This window comes from Entelurus aequoreus, linkage group LG18 (genome assembly GCF_033978785.1).
Source record: "Entelurus aequoreus isolate RoL-2023_Sb linkage group LG18, RoL_Eaeq_v1.1, whole genome shotgun sequence".
Classification (NCBI taxonomy): domain Eukaryota; kingdom Metazoa; phylum Chordata; class Actinopteri; order Syngnathiformes; family Syngnathidae; genus Entelurus; species Entelurus aequoreus.
Window position 1 is genome coordinate 33,060,765 of NC_084748.1, and position 20,120 is coordinate 33,080,884.

General features: G+C 36.2%; 1 protein-coding gene across 1 annotated transcript in view; it reads right to left on the minus strand.

Annotated features, from left to right (window-relative positions):
• Window positions 1–20,120, minus strand: part of LOC133634052 (netrin-1) — a 186,980-nt gene that overhangs the window by 12,049 nt on the left and 154,811 nt on the right. Inside the window, exon 5 of the mRNA XM_062027004.1 lies at window positions 5,113–5,187. Coding sequence (XP_061882988.1) covers window positions 5,113–5,187 — 75 coding nt within the window. The remainder of the gene's footprint in view (window positions 1–5,112; window positions 5,188–20,120) is intronic.

Below are 20,120 nucleotides of genomic sequence, written 5' to 3' on the forward strand. Positions count from 1 at the left end.
AACGACCAATGTTTGTTTTTTTACAGTAAAATTCTGTCGACTGAGCTCTCAGTTTGTTTGTTTTAAAATCCACGGTTGATAATTTTATGGTACCAGATTTAATTATGGTAATACAACTGGCAGCTGAGTTGCCAAAATAAAATTAAACAGAGGTACTGTATTTCTATTTACAGTAACATGTTGTAAAAAAATAATAATAAAACACCATATATTTTACAGTAAAAGTCTGGCAACTAAGCTGCCAGTTTTCTTCTGTAAAAAACAGTGGTCAAATCCACAGATTTTTTTTTTACTCTTTACATTAAAAAAAGAAAAAAAAAATTAAATTCATAGGCAAATTCATTAATTACAAGCGGCCCTCCAATGGCAGCCATGACTGCGGTGTGGCCCTCAATGAAAACAAGTTTGACACCACTGATGTAGACCTATTTACCCGAAGTGACGAATATTTATTTGAACGCTTTAGGCTACCTCAGAAGCCCCCTCTTTCTTAAACTTACATTTTGACATTATGTATTTCCCCCACGGGATAATACGAATTTCTCCTCTGTAATCTGTTTGTGTTTTCTCCGTGTGTTTGATGTTCGGCTTTTCTGCTGGAATTGTGCCCTTATATGGGGAATTAAGGGGGTTTACCTATGCAAATTACGGAATTAAGGGTGTTTACATATGCATATTGGGGAAATAAGGGCGTGTTTATATGCAAATTATGATAGACACGCACGCGCTAACCATTTGGCATTCAGCAACTTAAGAACAGCAGGTGGGAAGAATTTGGGCGTTTAAGAACACGTCATGAATTTGAATGGACTCCTAGGAAATCACTAAGGAAGAAAGATAAGAGGAAAAATTAGGAACTTATTGCTGAATGGGGCCGACTGTTATCACTGTAACAGGGAATAATATACAAAAGGGACGGCGTGGCGAAGTTGGTAGAGTGGCCGTGCCAGCAATCGGAGGGTTGCTTGTTACTGGGGTTCAATCCCCACCTTCTACCATCCTAGTCACGTCCGTTGTGTCCTTGGGCAAGACACTTCACCCTTTGCCTCTGATGGCTGTTGGTTAGCGACTTGCATGGCAGCTCCCGCCATCAGTGTGTGAATGTGTGTGTGAATGGGTAAATGTGGAAATACTGTCAAAGCGCTTTGAGTACCTTGAAGGTAGAAAAGCGCTATACAAGTATAACCCATGTATCATTTATTATCATTTATAAATATATATGTATTTTTTATATATATATATATATATATATATATATATATATATATATATATATAATATATATATATATATATATATATATATATATATATATATATATAATGTGTGGGAAAAATCACAAGACTATTTCATCTATTTCATATGAAATAGTCTTGTGATTTTTCCCACACATACATATTACGCTCTACCACGGTATCAAGCACTATTTTTTGGATAACCTAATTAAGACATATATATATATATATATATATATATATATATATATATATATATATATATATATATATATATATATATATATATATATAATGTGTGGGAAAAATCACAAGACTATTTCATCTATTTCATATGAAATAGTCTTGTGATTTTTCCCACACATACATATTACGCTCTACCACGGTATCAAGCACTATTTTTTGGATAACCTAATTAAGACATATATATATATATATATATATATATATATATATATATATATATATATATATATATATATATATATATATATATATATATATATATATATATATATATATATATATATATATATATATATATATATATATTAGGCCTGGGAATCTTTGGGTGTCCCACGATTCGATTCAGAATCGATTCTTGGGGTCACGATTCGATTCAAAATCGATTTTTTTTTTTCAATTCAACACGATTCTCGATTCAAAAACGATTTAAAAAAAAAAAAAATTTAAATTAAATTTTTTTTTTTTTTTTTTTTTTAAATGAAAACAATACACAACAATACCATAATAATGCAATACAATTTCAAAACCAAAACCAATTTTGGAGTTCTGAACTTGTGATTTCTTGCAGTGTTAAGTGGTAATATTTCACATTTGTCCCAATTGACTTTATACCCTGATAAACAGCCATATTCAGTGATGACATTATTGATATAGTGTAGAGAGGAGTTAACATGTGACAGGTAGAGAATTATGTCGTCACAATACATTGATAGCTTATTATACTCAGAGCCAATTTTTATAACATGAATATTATTTTCACTTCTTATTTTTGCAGCTAAGGGTTCAATAACCAAATTAAATAATAATCCAGATGCAGGACATCCCTGTTTTACTCCTCTTTTTAACGAAAAAGGTTCTGAAATATGATTATTGGTTTTGACTGATGCCATGGGCCTTGTATAAAGCATCTTAATCCATTGTATAAAATTATCTCCAAATCCAAATTTACGTAATATGCAAAACATAAATGAGCAGTTTATGCGGTGGAATGCCTTCTCCGCATCAACCGTACATACTGCTGTGGGATAAGGGAGACTTCTAGCATTGTAAATAACATTAAACAATTTCCTTGTATTGTCTGAAGATTGTCGACCTTCCATGAAGCCAGTTTGGTCAGCATGAATTAATTTTCCTATTACATTTCATAATCGTGTGGCTAAGATTTTTGCCGAGATTCAAAAGGATTCTCTATTCATTCAATACATAGATTTCAGCAGGATCTACCCCAGTCTGCTGACATGCAAGCAGAGTAGTGGATTTTTGTAAAAAGCTTTTATAATTGTAAAGGACAATGTTTTATCAACTGATTGCAATAATGTAAATTTGTTTTAACTATTAAATGAACCAAAAATATGACTTATTTTATCTTTGTGAAAATATTGGACACAGTGTGTTGTCAAGCTTATGAGATGCGATGCAAGTGTAAGCCACTGTGACACTATTGTTCTTTTTTATTTATTTTTTATAAATGTCTAATGATAATGTCAATGAGGGATTTTTAATCACTGCTATGTTGAAATTGTAACTAATATTGATACTGTTGTTGATAATATTCATTTTTGTTTCACTACTTTTGGTTTGTTTTGTGTGGTGTTTGTGTCTCCTCTCAATTGCTCTGTTTATTGCAGTGTTGCTGGGTCGGGTTTGGTTTTGGAATTGGATTGCATTGTTATGGTATTTTGGTGTATTGTTTTGTTGGATTGATTAATTTAAAAAAAAAAAAAAAAAAAAAAAATATTACTTTTTTTTTTTTTAAATCGATTTTTTAAAAATGAGAATCGAATTCGAATCGATTTTTCCCCCCACCCCTAATATATATATATATATATATATATATATATATATATATATATATATATATATATATATATATATATATATATATATATATATATATATATATATATATATATATATATATATATTTTTTTTTTACATAAACTTGTAGATTTTATGTTTAAAAACGGGCAAATCAGTTGCCAGAATTTTACCGTAAAATGTACAATGTTTTTCACAGCAAATTACTTGACATGGAAGTCAGTTTTTTTTCGGTAAAATCTACAGTTGTTGTTTTTATGGTTTATTACTATAAATGGAATGTAAGGGGAACTGCACCTTTTGGGGAATTTTGCCTATGGTTCACAATCATTATGAAAGACATGATGACGGTTGTATTTTTGCCTACAAAGCCCTTGAAAAAACCGCCAAACACCTCCATTGAGGTTTTATATACATGATGTAAGTATATATGTAATGTTGTTACAGGCACATTCATAATAACATTTAATATTTACATATTTTGATCATTTTAAGCATACGCATCACAAGGTTTGCTTCCCCCCCCCTCCCCCACTTAATCACTGATTATTACTCACTGCAGACTTCATGAGAGCCAACAAACATAATAAAACATCACTTACTGTACAATGTCTGCTGTCATTAGGATGCAGACGGATAGAATCGTGTTATATTCCCGTTTTAGATGAAAAGTGGGGGTGGAGCCAAGCGTCTTTTTGTGTCTTTCTTGCCATTTCCGGGTCTAAAATGGCTGTCAAAGTGTACCAACTTGTCGGTATACATCCTCGTCCTTCTACTATCCAGGTGAGAGGCATGATTTATGATCTACAATAAAGTTGGACGATCTAGGAAACGAAGAAGCAGCTCATCAGTCGATTATGTCAACATTGGCACATTGGCGTGATCACGCGTCGCTATAAATAGTTTGTCCGCGTTAGTGCTTATAATAACAATATCACCAATACTTGGTTATTATTCAAGTCACGAAATGTAAATCAAGTATTGTTGGCGCTTTTTTTTTTTTTTTAATTGGGTTTTATGAGCGGAATAGAGGACCTCCCATTAGCTAAGTTAAAGTTAAAGTACCAATGATTGTCACACACACACTAGGTGTGGTGAAATTTGTCCTCTGAATTTGACCCATCCCCTTGATCACCCCCTGGGAGGTGAGGGGCAGCAGCGTAGCCGCGCCCGGGAATCCGCTGTAAGTGGACTTTTATTTACGAGTTAGAATGCATAAAACAAAAAAACATCCATCGTCATGTCGTTCATAATAATTGTGAACGATAAGCAAAATTCCAAAAATAGTGGTACCCTTCTAAGGCTAAACTTTTACATTGTCATTTTGACACTGTACACTTGGATGGAAAAGATGCTTTGAAATCATGAGTCAAGCAGATGTTTTAAGTATTTTTTATTTTACCAAAACATGTTTGGAATGTATGATAATATAATATTTGTTGCATCGTTAGATCATATTAGAGTATAAAAGATCAGAAACTGCATGCAGTGCATGTTATTTTTCTGTCAAAATGTACCATTTAGTAAGAAAAGTCCTACGCTTATTATAGACACATCATATTTCCAGGGCCACGTAAAATTATGTGGCGGGCCAAATCTGGCCCCGGGACTTGAGTTTGACACCTTTGTAGTATGATATCAGTGTATGAACGATACCAAAGTAATTAGATAGATTTTTTTTTTGTCTTATTATTACAAAATGTTTTTTTTGTGTGTTTTTTGTTATTGTTTATAAACTCAGGGACTAATGGAGCGTTCCATTTCTACTGGGAAGTCAACATTTCCAAGTTCCTTCCCCACACATTCAACTCACCGTAATCCTTCTTGCAATATTTCTTCATGTTGATTTTCAGTTTGCCTTTGGAGGCCTTGCAGTACGAGTCACAGTCTGTAAGCACAAGACAGGAAACAATTCAACATTTCCATATTTAAGGTGAATAAACGCTGACTTCGAAACCTGGAGGACAACAATACAGAGCAGTGGTTAGATGTTTGTGATGATATATCACAAGAAACATGCGGATTTCATTGCATTTCTGGAGTGCTTGCATTAACGGCCCTAACCTGGTAAATACAATCATGTATGTGCAACTTCAGTTATTGTCAAAAATGATCTGAAATGGTTTAAAATTAAATTAAATATCCATACATTCATTTTGCAAGTAAAAAAAACAACCTACAATAGACTAATTTATTTTGAAAAATATTGATTAAAAATAACAAACACTGATTTTAAAGCAGCATTGAGATTTGAGTATGCATTGAAGTATTAAAATGATTTTGGTTTTAGAGGGTTAGAGAGTTTAAAGGGCATCGGAAGTGTTTATAAGTGTGTGAATGAAAGCTTTGAGGAGTTATTGTTTTTTTTTATGTATCATATTATGCTGTTTGTGTTTTATTATCAATGTTGGTAATACTTTTTAAAATGTAATGTGTGGATCTGGTGAAATTTGAAACTGCACCAATCATCCATCCATCCATCCATTTTCTACCGCTTATTCCCTTTTGGGGTCGCGGGGGGCGCTGGAGCCTATCTCAGCTACAATCGGGCGGAAGGCGGGGTACACCCTGGACAAGTCGCCACCTCATCGCAGGGCCAACACAGATAGACAGACAACATTCACACTCACATTCACACACTAAGGCCAATTTTGTTCCCTCCGGGTACTCCGGCTTCCTCCCACCTCCAAAGACATGCACAAATCATTTTCAAAAGAATCTACTACTACTAAGTATCCAAAAAATGGTCAGAAATAAAGATGGAAAATATCATTTGACTACAACACTTGAAAGTATAGGCAGATCAGTTTATGGCTGACTCAATTGATTCAATTAGACAAGAAAATTAAACAAAGTAATAAACCAATAATTCAATTTTTTTTTTAATGTTTTTGATAGGTAAATCGAAGAGGATGAAATATAAAATATGTTAAATACAAAATGTATATTACATTTGATGAAAGTCGGTTTATTCTTGTAAGTATATACAGATGTATTTAGATAATATACTGAATAATGTTATATACGGGCTGATTATGTATTGTATTGTTGATCAAGAATCCGATTTTTATATTTGAGTGATGGGGTAGGACATTGTAAAGTTTGCTTCTTCCTTCTCCTTTTTGGTCACAGTGTTTTTTTTAAAAGTTATTTTTATATTATTATTATTACTATTTTTTTTTACAAATGATCAAATTGTATTGAAGAAGCTATTTTTCTCTTTTTTTCCACTTTGATTTGTGTACTGTAGGTGTAGAGTATTTTGTATTAGTCTTCTTTATAATATATATATATATATATATATATATATATATATATATATATATATATATATATATATATATATATATATATATATATATATATATATATATATATATATATATATATATATACATATATATATATATATATATATATATATATAATGTCACGGCTGGCTACACCAGGCCTTATTTTGCGTTTGTCAGTTTTCTCCTGTGTTTAGCGTTAGTTCCTGTCCTGCGCTCTTATTTTGGTGGCACTTCCTGTCGTGTTGGTGTTTTTTCGTAACCGCTTTACGCCTGCCTTGGAGCACTTGTCCCCTCACCTGTTTACTGTTTGTGATTAGCACTATTTAAGTTGAGCTTGCGACACCGTTGCTTTGTCGGGACATTATTCTCTGTTCACTGGTGACTATCGACGATCCTTTTCATCCTTTGTGGACGCCGTCTGCTCCACATTTCCAAGTAAGTGTTTTTGCTGCGTTCCAACATTTTGTTTTGTTTCTTTCATAGTCTGGCCGTTCAGAGAACTTTTTGTTTTGTCTGTTTAATTAATAAATACTCTTTCTCCTCCACGCTGCTACCTCATTCGTCTGCGTCTTTAAAATCACTACAGGCCCCAATGTGGCCTCGACGTCACTTGCATGCGCACTTCGATAAAGTGAAAACGAAGGAAGTTGACCTACAAAATAAAATACAATTTGCAACACATTTAAAAATTAGTGTTTTTTTACGTGAAAGTAAAATAATGTATGAATGGATGTATGTAGTGTAATACATTTGGGAGGGTTCTAATCTTTTAATGTATGTTAGGTAGAGGAGGCACGGACATCAGCGTGGATCTACGTGAGCTTTATTGTAAGCAAATGCGCCACAGCGTCAATTCCAGTCCTTCAATAATCACTATATCTTCAGAATCAAAATATATATTCATATATTACTTATAGCCTATTATTTTTGTGCACTATTGATAAGTGATGCACCAACAATGTGGTCGTCTTAAATAAAAACTGAAACCGGGTGTTGTGATGAAATAACCATTTCCGCTGGCGACTGCATCTTTCCCGGCGCACACGAGTGACGTAGCTCGCGCAAAGCTGGCGAAAAAAATCAGATTTAGGTCACATTCAGGTCTCATTGCGTTTAGACTGAAGACACATTTGAAAAGATCAGATTCCAATCGGATTCAGGACTACCTCCTGATGTGGCCTGAATCTGATGCCAAAAGATCAGATTTTGAAGCACTTTGGAGCAGATCTATGTCACTTGAGGGCAAAAAAATCAGATTTGGTGTGCAGTGTAAACGGGGCCTAAATTAATTTTAGAATTATCATCATTTTGTAATGAATATAACTAAGGGTCTACCTATAAGTACAAAAATAATAATGATGTTTTATTATAATATCCATCCATGCATTCATTTTCTACCGCTTGTCCCTCTCTGGGTCGCGGGGGGTGCTGCAGCCTATCCCAGCTGCATTAGGGTGGAAGGCGGGGTACACCCTGGACAAGTCACCACCTCATCAAGGATAGACAACACTTACACTCACATTCACACACTAGGGACAATTTAGTGTTAACATTATTATTTTTCTATTGTAATTCATTGGGTAAATATGGAGAAAAATAATAAATTGAAAGTATGTACATGCCGAGGAATTAAATACTACATCAATAATAAAGAAAGAGAGACGGATGTAACTTGGGGGGAAAAAATGCAAAATATTATTCAGAACATTTTGTAGAAAATATTTTTTTTAAGGAGTATTGTCTGCAAACGTGGCAGCAAGGTGGACTGAAAATGTTTTTTTATTCTGCCATATTTTCAAAATAGTTAAGGTACATTTCTTTCAATATGCATCATAACAAAAAGGGTAATAGTAAAAAAAATGGATAGATGTTGATAGTCCAACTCATACTGACTGGCATACACACACCATGGAGATGATATCAGTAGAAAAAACTGCATTTAGTTTAGATAATAATGAGTCATATTTTGGAAACTTAAAATATGACTTCAATCAATCAATGTTTATTTATATAGCCCTAAATCACAAGTGTCTCAAAGGGCTGTACAAGCCACAACGACATCCTCGGTACAGAGCCCACATACGGGCAAGGAAAACTCACCCCAGTGGGACGTCAATGTGAATGACTATGAGAAACCTTGGAGAGGACCGCATATGTGGGTAACCCCCCCCCCCCCCCCCCCCCCCCCCCCCTCTAGGGGAGACCGAAAGCAATGGATGTTGAGTGGGTCTGACATAATATTGTGAAAGTCCAACACATCAGCGAAAGTCCAGTCCATAGTGGGGCCAGCAGGAACCATCCCGAGTGGAGACGGGTCAGCAGCGTAGAGATGTCCCCATCTGATGGACAGGCTAGTGGTCCACCCCGGGTTGGGAGCAGAGTAGAAAAGAAAAGAAAAGAAACGGCAGATCAACTGGTCTAAAAAGGGAGTCTATTTAAAGGCTAGAGTATACAAATGAGTTTTAAGATGGGACTTAAATGCTTCTACTGAGGTAGCATCTCTAACTTTTACCGGGAGGGCATTCCATAGTATTGGAGCCCGAATAGAAAACGCTCTATAGCCCGCAGACTTTTTTTGGGCTCTGGGAATCACTAATAAGCCGGAGTTCTTTCAACGCAGATTTCTTGCCGGGACATATGGTACAATACAATCGGCAAGATAGGCAGGAGCTAAACCGTGTAGTATTTTATACGTAAGTAGTAAAACCTTAAAGTCGCATCTTAGGTGCACAGGAAGCCAGTGCAAGTGAGCCAGTATAGGCGTAATATGATCAAACTTTCTTGTTTTTGTCAAAAGTCTAGCAGCCGCATTTTGTACCATCTGTAATCTTTTAATGCTAGACATAGGGAGGCCCGAAAATAAAACGTTACAGTAATCGAGACGAGATGTAACGAACGCATGGATAATGATCTCAGCATCGCTTGTGGACAAAATGGAACGAATTTTAGCGATATTACGGACTTCTTTTATCTTTGTGGAAAATATTGTACGCAATGTGTTGTCAAGCTTATGAGATGTGATGCAAGTTGAACGCATCATTGACTCTTGAACGCATCACAATTATCCCCTCAACTCCCCCCAAAATGGATTATCTCACTGGAATACAAAGACAATATAACATACATCCATAAACGTGGATGCATATGAAAAAGTGCAAAATATTTATCTGTACAGTAATCTATTTATTTATTTATATCTGCACTTTATTGCTTTTTTATCCTGTATTACAACGAGCTAATGCAACGAAATGTCGTTCTTATCTGTACTGCAACGTTCAAATTTGAATGACAATAAAAAGGGAGTCTAAGTGTAAGCCACTGTGACACTATTGTTCTTTTTTTTAATGTTTTTATTTTTTCTAAATGGCTGTGATGATAATGTCAATGAGGGGTTTCTAATCGCTGCTTTGTCGGAATTCTTACTATTGATACTGTTCTTGATATTATTCATTTTTGTTTGACTACTTTTGGATTATTTTGCGTCATGTTTGTGTGTCCTCTCAATTGCTCTGTTGATTGCTATTCTGAATGTTTGGTTTTGGAATTGTATTATTATGGTATTATTGTGTATTATTTTGTTGGATTGATTAATTAAAAAAAAAAAAAAAAAAAGTAGTTAAGGTCATAACTAGAGATGTCCGATAATGGCTTTTTTGCCGATATCCGATATTCCAATATTTGTCCAACTCTTAATTACCGATTCTGATATCAACTGATACCGATATATACAGTCGTGGAATTAACACATTATTATGCCTAATTTTGTTGTGATGCCCCGCTGGATGCATTAAACAATGTAACAAGGTTTTCCAAAATAAATCAACTCAAGTTATGGAAAAAAATGCCAACATGGCACTGCCATATTTATTATTGAAGTCACAAAGTGCATTATTTTTTTTAACATGCCTCAAAACAGCAGCTTGGAATTTGTGACATGCTCTCCCTGAGAAAGCATGAGGAGGTTGAGGTGGGGGATAGCAGGGGGTGTATATTGTAGCGTCCCGGAAGAGTTAGTGCTGCAAGGGGTTCTGGGTATTTGTTCTGTTGTGTTTATGTTGTGTTACGGTGCGGATGTTCTCCCGAAATGTGTTTGTCATTCTTGTTTGGTGTGGGTTCACAGTGTGGCGCATATTTGTAACAGTGTTAAAGTTGTTTATACGGCCACCCTCAGTGTGACCTGTATGGCTGTTGACCAAGTATGCCTTTCATTCACTTGTGTGTGTGAAAAACGGTAGATATTATGTGATTGGGCCGGCACGCAAAGGCAGTGCCTTTAAGGTTTATTGGCGCTCTGTACTTCTCCCTACGTCCGTGTACCACTCCGTACAGCGGCGTCCTAAAAAGTCATACATTTTACTTTTTGAAACCAATACCGATAATTTCCGATATTACATTTTAAAGCATTTATCGGCCGATATTATCGGCGGTCTGATATTATCGGACATCTCCAGTCATAAGATGTATTCCTAGTTTATTAAGTACAGTATCAGTTGCCTTCAAATAATATCATTTTAAACTTCAGTTTGAACCCCCCTCATAAAGAGTTGTTTAAAAGCCACATTCCAGTATGCATATTGACTCATCTCCCCTTCCTTTTAATTGTGATGTCATAGCAAGCGTTTCGTTGCTCCCCCAAAGTCAACCTCTGCGTGTCGCTGCGTGGCCCTGAAGGCACCGTCGGCTGCTTTGCGGCGTTCCGAATCACCGCCGATTCCCTGTCCAACCCTGGGAATCGTTCAGATAAATGCGGACCACCCTCCACCACCCACTTCAACCCCGCCCCCTTCAAGTCTCACCTCGCTTGTCACATCAGCCCCCGACCCCCTGAAAAAAAAAACTTCACCCCGGGATCAAGGCAGCCACCAAGGACGTGTCAAACGTTTGCATTCATTGCGGCAGGGACATCGGGGGACGGAGCGTTGGGTGGGGGGGAGCGTGTATGAGCGGCTATTCCGTGGGAGGATGGGGTGTAAAAGGGGTCATTGCCACACAAAAGGAGGTCAGGAAGGGAAAATTAGCCATCCATGAAGCGGAGTTGGAGCAAGAGGACACTTTTTGGGGGAGTGTCAAATAAATACCTCACCATTAAAATTGTTGCCATGTCTCGTGAGGACGCCTTCAAAACGCCACGTAAACATTAATATACCATATTTGTGGTCTCCTGAGAACCAGCGTCCACTCCAGTGGACATTTGATTTGGCTTTGTCATTCATAAGCCTTGACCGAGTTCTTTCAGTACTTCCAGGCATAGACTCACGTAAAATCCAACGGTGCCTTTGTTTTACCCGACGTCACGTCCGCTTGCAGACTTAACCTCTTAAGGCCCAAGCTGTTTGTTTACATGCTTTTTTTTTATTTATCTTTGCTATTTGGGCTTATTGGACCCTAATTAGAATAAAAACAAAAAATCATCTTTTTATATGATGTACTTAGTCCATAGGTACACAAACGTGTACTTCATATTTAGTGACATGTTAATTTTTATTTTTACACTTTTTTTTTCTCCAAATTTCATTGTATGTTATACTCTTCTGACACCACCAGATGGCAATATAAGTGTCCATATGTCGGCATAAGACCCCAATTCAGTAGTGTGTACCATATTTTTCGGACTATAAGTCGCAGTTTTTTTCATAGTTTGGCCGGGGGTGCGACTTATACTCAGGAGCGACTTATGTGTGAAATTATTAACACATTACTGTAAAAAATATCAAATATTATTTAGCTCATTCACGTAAGAGACTAGACGTATAAGATTTCATGGGATTTAGCGATTAGGAGTGACAGATTGTTTGGTAAACGTATAGCACGTTCTATATGTTATAGTTATTTGAATGACTCTTACCATAATATGTTACGCTAACATACCAGGCACGTTCTCAGTTGGTTATTTATGCGTCATATAACGTACACTTATTCAGCCTGTTGTTCACTATTCTTTATTTATTTTAAATTGCCTTTCAAATGTCTATTCTTGGTGTTGGGTTTTATCAAATAAATTTCCCCCAAAAATGCGACTTATACTCCAGTGCGACTTATATATGTTTTTTTCCTTCTTTATTATGCATTTTCGCCCGGTGCGACTTATACTCCGAAAAATACACAATTTTGGAAATAAGAGCTAAAAGGTGCTGTCCACGCATGTGGCCACTAAGGCCTTTAGAGGTTAAGACGGCTCAAGCACTTGGCAAGGAAACAGGCAGGCAAGCACTCACAAGAGGATTCAGCTGGACTGCCGCTGGGATTTTTTTTTTACAATTTTACCAGGCCATTAAAGCACTCAAAAAGGTACTGTCAGGCTCCATTTTCCAAAATGCGTTAGCTCAATAGTGCCATTAGCGACCCGTAGCTGATTTTTTAACAACCTGTGGTACATTCGTTAGTATGCTAATATGAGCATGCTAGCTTTTTTTCCCCTAATTTTGCAGGTATAAACCTCAGCGTCAAATATTTTCTTACTACATAAATGTTATCTGTTAGCATGCTAGGATTTTTTGCATATTTCGCAGGTACACACATCAAACACATAAATATTGGTACTTGACGCATGCTAAAGTTAACATTTTAGCATGCTAGTTTTTTTTTGTTGTCAATTTAGCAGTGGTTCTCAAACTTTTTTCACCAAGTACCACCTCAGGAAACACTTGGCTCTCCAAGTACCAACATAATGATCAACACTAAAAATACAATGGCGTAGTAGACCTAAATATTCATTCAAAACATTTTTTATATTTTTTGCCACTGTAACATTACACACAGTTTGAACAGTAACACTGTGTTTAAATATAGGAAAATAAAACACTGTACTTTAATTTAGTGATTCTTTGGTGTACCACTTGATGGTGCCCGTGTACCACTACACATTTTGAGAATCACTGCCTTAGAGTCATACATATTGGAACTTCACTAATGTTAACTGTAAGCATGCTACTGTTAGCATGTTGGCATGCTACTGTTGCTACTTTTTCAGCAAAATGTTCTGGTATACATCTGTGAGTCATATTCTTTGTTACTTGACGCTACTGGCTCACTGTTAGCATTTCATTTCAGCTTTGGCTTTTTAGCATTCACTAGCAATTTCTACTGAAATTGCAATTCATATTTCTTTAAAAAAAAATAAAAAAATTATACATATATATATGTATGTATGTATGTATGTGTGTGTGTATATATATGTATATATATATATATATATATATATATATATATATATATATATATATATATATATATATATATATATATATATATACCAGAGGACAGTATATGCATGGAATGCTGAAACATGGTGGCAAGCACAAAGACGCTATATGATAAACACAAAACAGGAGTACTAAAGCCAGCATACACATTCATTCATTCATCCACGCACAACCCAACAGTAGTCCACCCCACAGAATGGCTTTCCCAAAAGTCCTGACTTAAACGTGTAGACAATGCTGAAGAAACAAGTCCATGTCAGAAAACCAACAAATTTAGCTGAACTGCACCAATTGTGTCAAGAGGAGTGGTCAAAAATTCAACCAGAAGCTTGTGGATGGCTACCAAAAGTGCCTTATTGCAGTGAAACTTGCCAAGGGACATGTAATGACCAAATATTAACATTGCTGTATGTATACTTTTGACCCAGCAGATTTGGTCACATTTTCAGTAGACCCATAATAAATTCATAAAAGAAGCAAACTTCATGAATGTTTATTGTGACCAACAAGTATGTGCTCCAATCACTCTATCACAAAAATATAAGAGTTGTAGAAATGATTGGAAACTCAAGACAGCCATGACAAGTGTATGTCAACTTTTGATCGCGACTGTATAATTTAAAGGGCTTCTTTTGTGCGGTAGAGATTTGCATTCTGGGACGGTGGTATTACGGTATGTTGTACGTCAATAAGTGGTATCGTTTTTTTGGGTTATGCCAGGGCTGTCCAAACTTTTTCCACTGAGGGCCGCACACGGAAAAATAAAATTTAAGCATGCGGGGGCCATTTTGATATTTTTCATTTTCAAACCTTAACAAAATATATGGATTTTTATTTTTATTTTTTTAACCTCTAGGGCTCCCGGGGACTATAAAGGGTGTCAGTTATTAAACTGTTAAAAATAAGTCAAATTATTATTATTATTTTTTATTTAACGCTTACAGTAAATCTCTATATCAACTTGAGGTTGATATAAAGTAAAAAAAAAAAAAAGGTTTTCTGTCAAAGACAACTTTGTTTTTTATAGTAAAACTGAAATTTGCAGTACTTAGTAATTAGAGCCTTAAAAGATCAATAATGCAGGACACCATTGATTTTAATTCTTTAATATTTTTGAGTAATCACAGTGAAAAGTTAAATAAAATCCTACTAAATATATTTGGGATCCAAAAGGTCCCCCACTCATAAAGTGATACATTTTTATTAGGTTTTTTTTAACTTTTTAACACTTAAATTACGAGACCAACTTCAGATATATCTGTCGATTTTACATTTGAACTATTATTTTGTTCGTATTATGCTCTTTTGTCAAATAAAACGTTGATGTTTTTTTATGGCAACCACACAATATATGCAATATTTTTTTTCTACATAAAACATTTTAAAGTGATATTTTTTAAGTAATAATTCATTATAACATAGATTTTTTTGTCTTTTTTTTTTTTTAGCAATGGCAAAAAAAAGAAAAATAAACAAAGACAAAAGAAAAAAACAGCTTGCATGGCAGCTTTGTGTCAACATTGCAACTTTTTCTTGTTAGATTTCACCTCATTTCACTTTTTTTAAATGTTTTTTTTTTAATTTTTACAATATTATCAATTTTGCAATTTTTGCAGAATGTGTGGCGGGCCGGTAAACAATTAGCTGCGGGCCGTTATGGGTCATGCGCACAAAGAAACACACAAACAGGAGTTTTGCAGTGCTAAGCCTCAGCTTTGCGGCGTGTTTTCTAGGTCGCAAATCTGCCAGCCACTTCCAACTCACTCCTGAAAGCATTGCATGTATTTCTTTTAATTGGATCCAGAGTTCCGAGCGGGTTTTGCGGCGAGCGCGGCACGAGGAGGAAAGTAGGAAAAGGAGGAGATGGTGAACGAACAGGTCTGGGAGGAAGAGTGCTTCTAGTGGTGGACGGCGGAGTGAAGCTTGAATATGAACACACTTCATTGTTGGGGAGCAGATCTTTGCTCCGGGTCCTTCACCCCCCTTTTATGCACTGTTTGAATGCGGTTGCCGGGGGAACAGCAGCAGAAGAAAAAATGCACCCCCTTCCAAAAAAAAGGGAGGAAGGCGGGAGATGAGGCGGACAAAAAAAGAAGCAAAAAGTTTGTCTGACAATGTCGATACATAAAGTCTGCAATCTTCACCGGCAATAAAGGCGTTAACAAATTAGATGGAGTTCATATGAGTTGATTAGCATTGCAATAATCACAAGCTGTGGTAGAGGAAGCTTTGTTTTCTCATCCCCCCCCCCCCCCCCCCCCCCCTTGAAAGCCATCATGATACTTCCCTTTGATAGCCTTTCGTTCCCCATTAGTGTACCCCTGAGACCTGCTGTGAGGAACCCCGAGATCCCCATTTAGGGCCAGACAGTCCCCTACCGGGAGGACAAATGTCTTCTTTGTGTGCACATTACAGAGCAGCCCTGCAGCACTCGGCTCAAATGTGGTGACCGGATAATAGTACTGATGAGTTACTACTACTATTTAATAGTTACTAGTAACTCATCAGTAGTTACTAGTCGGGTTGCAAGCTTTTGAGAAAAAACCTCATTGCGATTTTTCTCTCCAACATTGCGATTCGATTTGGATTGTGTATATTTTATACATATAAATGCATAAAACTGCAAAAATAAGGAGTGAAGGAAGACATGTGACTTTGACTGTCCATCAACATATTCTTGTCCAAAGGTGACATTCATTTAAAGAATATTTGAATTTAAGGAGACAGACTTAAGAGTTTTTGTCTACATTAGTGGTCACCAACCTTTTCGAGCCCTGATCTATCCCTGCGTCAACTATTTTATATATATATATATATATATATATATATATATATATATATATATATATATATATATATATATATATATATATATATATATATATATATATATATATGTGTGTGTGTGTGTGTGTGTGTGTGTGTGTGTGTGTGTGTGTGTGTGTGTGTGTGTGTGTGTGTGTGTGTGTGTATATATGGTTGTGTACGTACATACCTATGTATGTATGTATGTATGTATGTATGTATGTATGTATATATATATTACAGACATACATACGTAGGCATGTACGTACGTACGTATACATACATATGTGTATATATGTGTATATGTGTATATATATATATATATAAAATATGTGTGTGTGTGTATATATGGTTGTGTACGTACATACGTATGTATGTCTGTATATATTATATATATATATATTACATATATACAGACATACATACGTAGGCATGTACGTATGTACGTACGTATACATACATATGTGTATATATATGTATATGTATATATATATATGTGTGTGTGTATATATATATACACATGCCATATATATATGTATATACACTGTATATGTATGTGTATATATATATATATATATATATATACGGCACCGACACTAGACACCGGCACATTATTTGCAGATTATAATTACTGATTTGCAAAAAATATTTTTTGGACCAATTAGGGGAAGTTGCATAATTTCCCACGGCACACCAGACAATATCTCACGGTAAAATCCAATGGTTGAAAAACACTGGATTAAATAGAATGTGTAAGTATAAGTCACAAAAAGTGGACATGTCAGCAGAAAAGACAATAACATGTGGTCCCTATAAGGTTTTCAATGTATTGTAACCTGGATAATATTACCCATATTTTATTAGTAATGCCTTTAAATTATTGTATCCATCCATTTTCTACCGCTTGTCCCTTTTGGGGTGTTGCTACCATAATGGCTGCCTACAAACACATGTTAACTTTGGGTTTGTATTTACTGTTCTTCTGGGAGAAACCGCAACGCTGTTACTCCAACTTGAACAACATGTTTCCCTTTATTGAGGAGGCGGCGTCCAATCCCCAACAAGTGTCTGTAGACGCATATTAATAAGGAGAATGTGACTCCAGAAATAAATAGGCATTGGAGGTGTGAATGAAGGAGGTGTGACCAACAGCCCAGGAGGAGGCCTTTCTCCGCTAACGGGACTGACGGAGAAACAAAGCGTGGCAGATAAAGCGTGTAATTAGATTAGGGAGCCCAGTGTGCCGGCCTGTTCCGTGCTCTTCCGCTTTGCACTGGGCTGGCCTGTTTACACTGCATTTGGATTGGATCCAGATTACACAGAGGGAGGGAAAATAGCCAGGGGTGGAGATAAGTGACTGTATTTTGGATTTTGACCACTTATTAAAAACAAAAGACACACATGACTCTTAATCACGTTTTAGCCTCTTGGTATGACGGACTATACTAACAGAGTTGGATAAGATTTGATAAAACACGCAGTTGGGTTAGCACAGGGGTCGGCAACCTTTACCACTCAAAGAGCCATTTTGGCAAGTTTCACAAATTAAAGAAAAAAATGGGAGCCACAAAAAAAAAATTAAAATGAAAAACACCGCATACAAAGCTCTTTGTGCTATGTTAACCAGGGGTCTCCGACACACACACCGGCACACACTTTAATGTGGAAATTTGATGTTAGTGCGGCCCGCGAGTTTTGAATGAATGGCGCTTGATAGCGTCATACTTGCCAACCCTCTCATTTTTCCCGGGAGACTCCTGAATATCAGGGCAGGATGACACTGCTTTTGGCGCCCTCTACAGCCTGCCCTAGCAGTGTACCTGCTCGACCACATGTAGAATGCAGTTTCAGCTTGTTCACGTAAGTGACAGCAAGGCGTACTACCTCAGCAGCCACACATTTTACACTGACGGTACCAATACCCAGAATCCCATGCAGCTCTAACTCTTCCGCTCAACCAACGCACGGAGAGGGGGGGTTTGATGTGTGGGGGGATTTGGTGGTAGCGGGGGTGTATAATGTAGACCGGAAGAGTTAGGGCTGCATGGGATTCTGGGTATTGGTTGTGTTGTGTTTATGTTGTGTTACGGTGGGATGTTCTCCAGAAATGTGTTTTTCATTCTTTTTTGGTGTGGGTTCACAGTGTGGCGCATATTTGTAACGTAACAATGTTAAAGTTGTTTGATACGGCTACCGTCAGTGTAAGCTGTGTGGCTGATGAGTAAGTATGCTTTGCTGTCTCCTATGTGTGCAAGTAAAAGCAACATACAACTTGTGGCCGGACTGGCACGCTGTTTGTAAATGCTATAGAGGACAGTTACTGCAGTGCAATTAGGACACTCCCTTTATTTAGTAATTAGAGTGTAAATAGGATTATATTTTCCCTGGGCGCTACCTATGACAGACACTGAGATCCATAAATCTCCTGGGAAAATCGGGGGGGGGGGTCGGCAAGTATGTAGCTGAGCCGCATCAGAGTGGTCAAAGAGCCGCATGCGGCTCCGGAGCCGCGGGTTGCCGACCCCTGGGTTAGCAGGAAAGTATTGTATTCTTGTTTAGTTTAGTTTAGTTTATTAAGGATCCCCATTAGTCTACACCGCAGTGGAGACTATTCTTCCTGGGGTCCAGGCAAAAATCATCACACAATCACACAACAAAAGATTACAATGCAGTACAACATGATTAAATAATAAAATGTTGTAATACAAAAATAGCAACAACAAAGAACCAAAAAAATAAATAAAATAACTTTTACATAATAATGTTCATACCTAAGATAAAAAGAGCAATATACAAATAGATATAAATATTTTTGCAAAAATAAATCAAAGAACCAATGGCCTAAAATATACACATTAGTGTACCAAAGACAAACAATAAGTGACAAAAAAGTACCATCCATCTATGTTCTACTGCTTTTCCCATAATCAATAAAATAGTCAATAATCAATAAAACCAGTCATGACATTCGGTACAATCTAGAATAATCTCTTTCCGCAGTACTTCTCCTCTTAGTCTATTCTTAAAACCCACTATGCTGGTGATTGATACCAGATATTGTGGAAGTCGATTCCAGTAAGTGATTGCCCTATGCATAACAGTCTTTTTCAAAACATCAGTTTTGGGTTTAAGATGGGTGAGAGCACCTGCCTGCTACCATAGTTGTGACTGTCACTAGCAAGCAACAGCTGAGAATACAGATAAGCAGGTTTCGGGTATGTATAGATTTTTTTTTTTTAAATAGAATCAAACTACAAGCTAGTCTTTCACCAACTCTCATCCATGACAATTCATTATGCATGATCTCAATGCCGGTCCTAAATGAGCAATGGAGAGCTAGTCTGGCAGCTCTGTTTTGGGTAAACTGGATTTGATTTAGTTCTTGTTTAGACCATTAGACCTTGTATTTTTGGGTTATTTAAATTAAGAGGAGAAAACTATAATTCACGGGGGATATTGATTTTTTAAATAGGTAAAGTAAGAACGGATATAAAATACAAATGTATTTCAGTTTTAGTAGT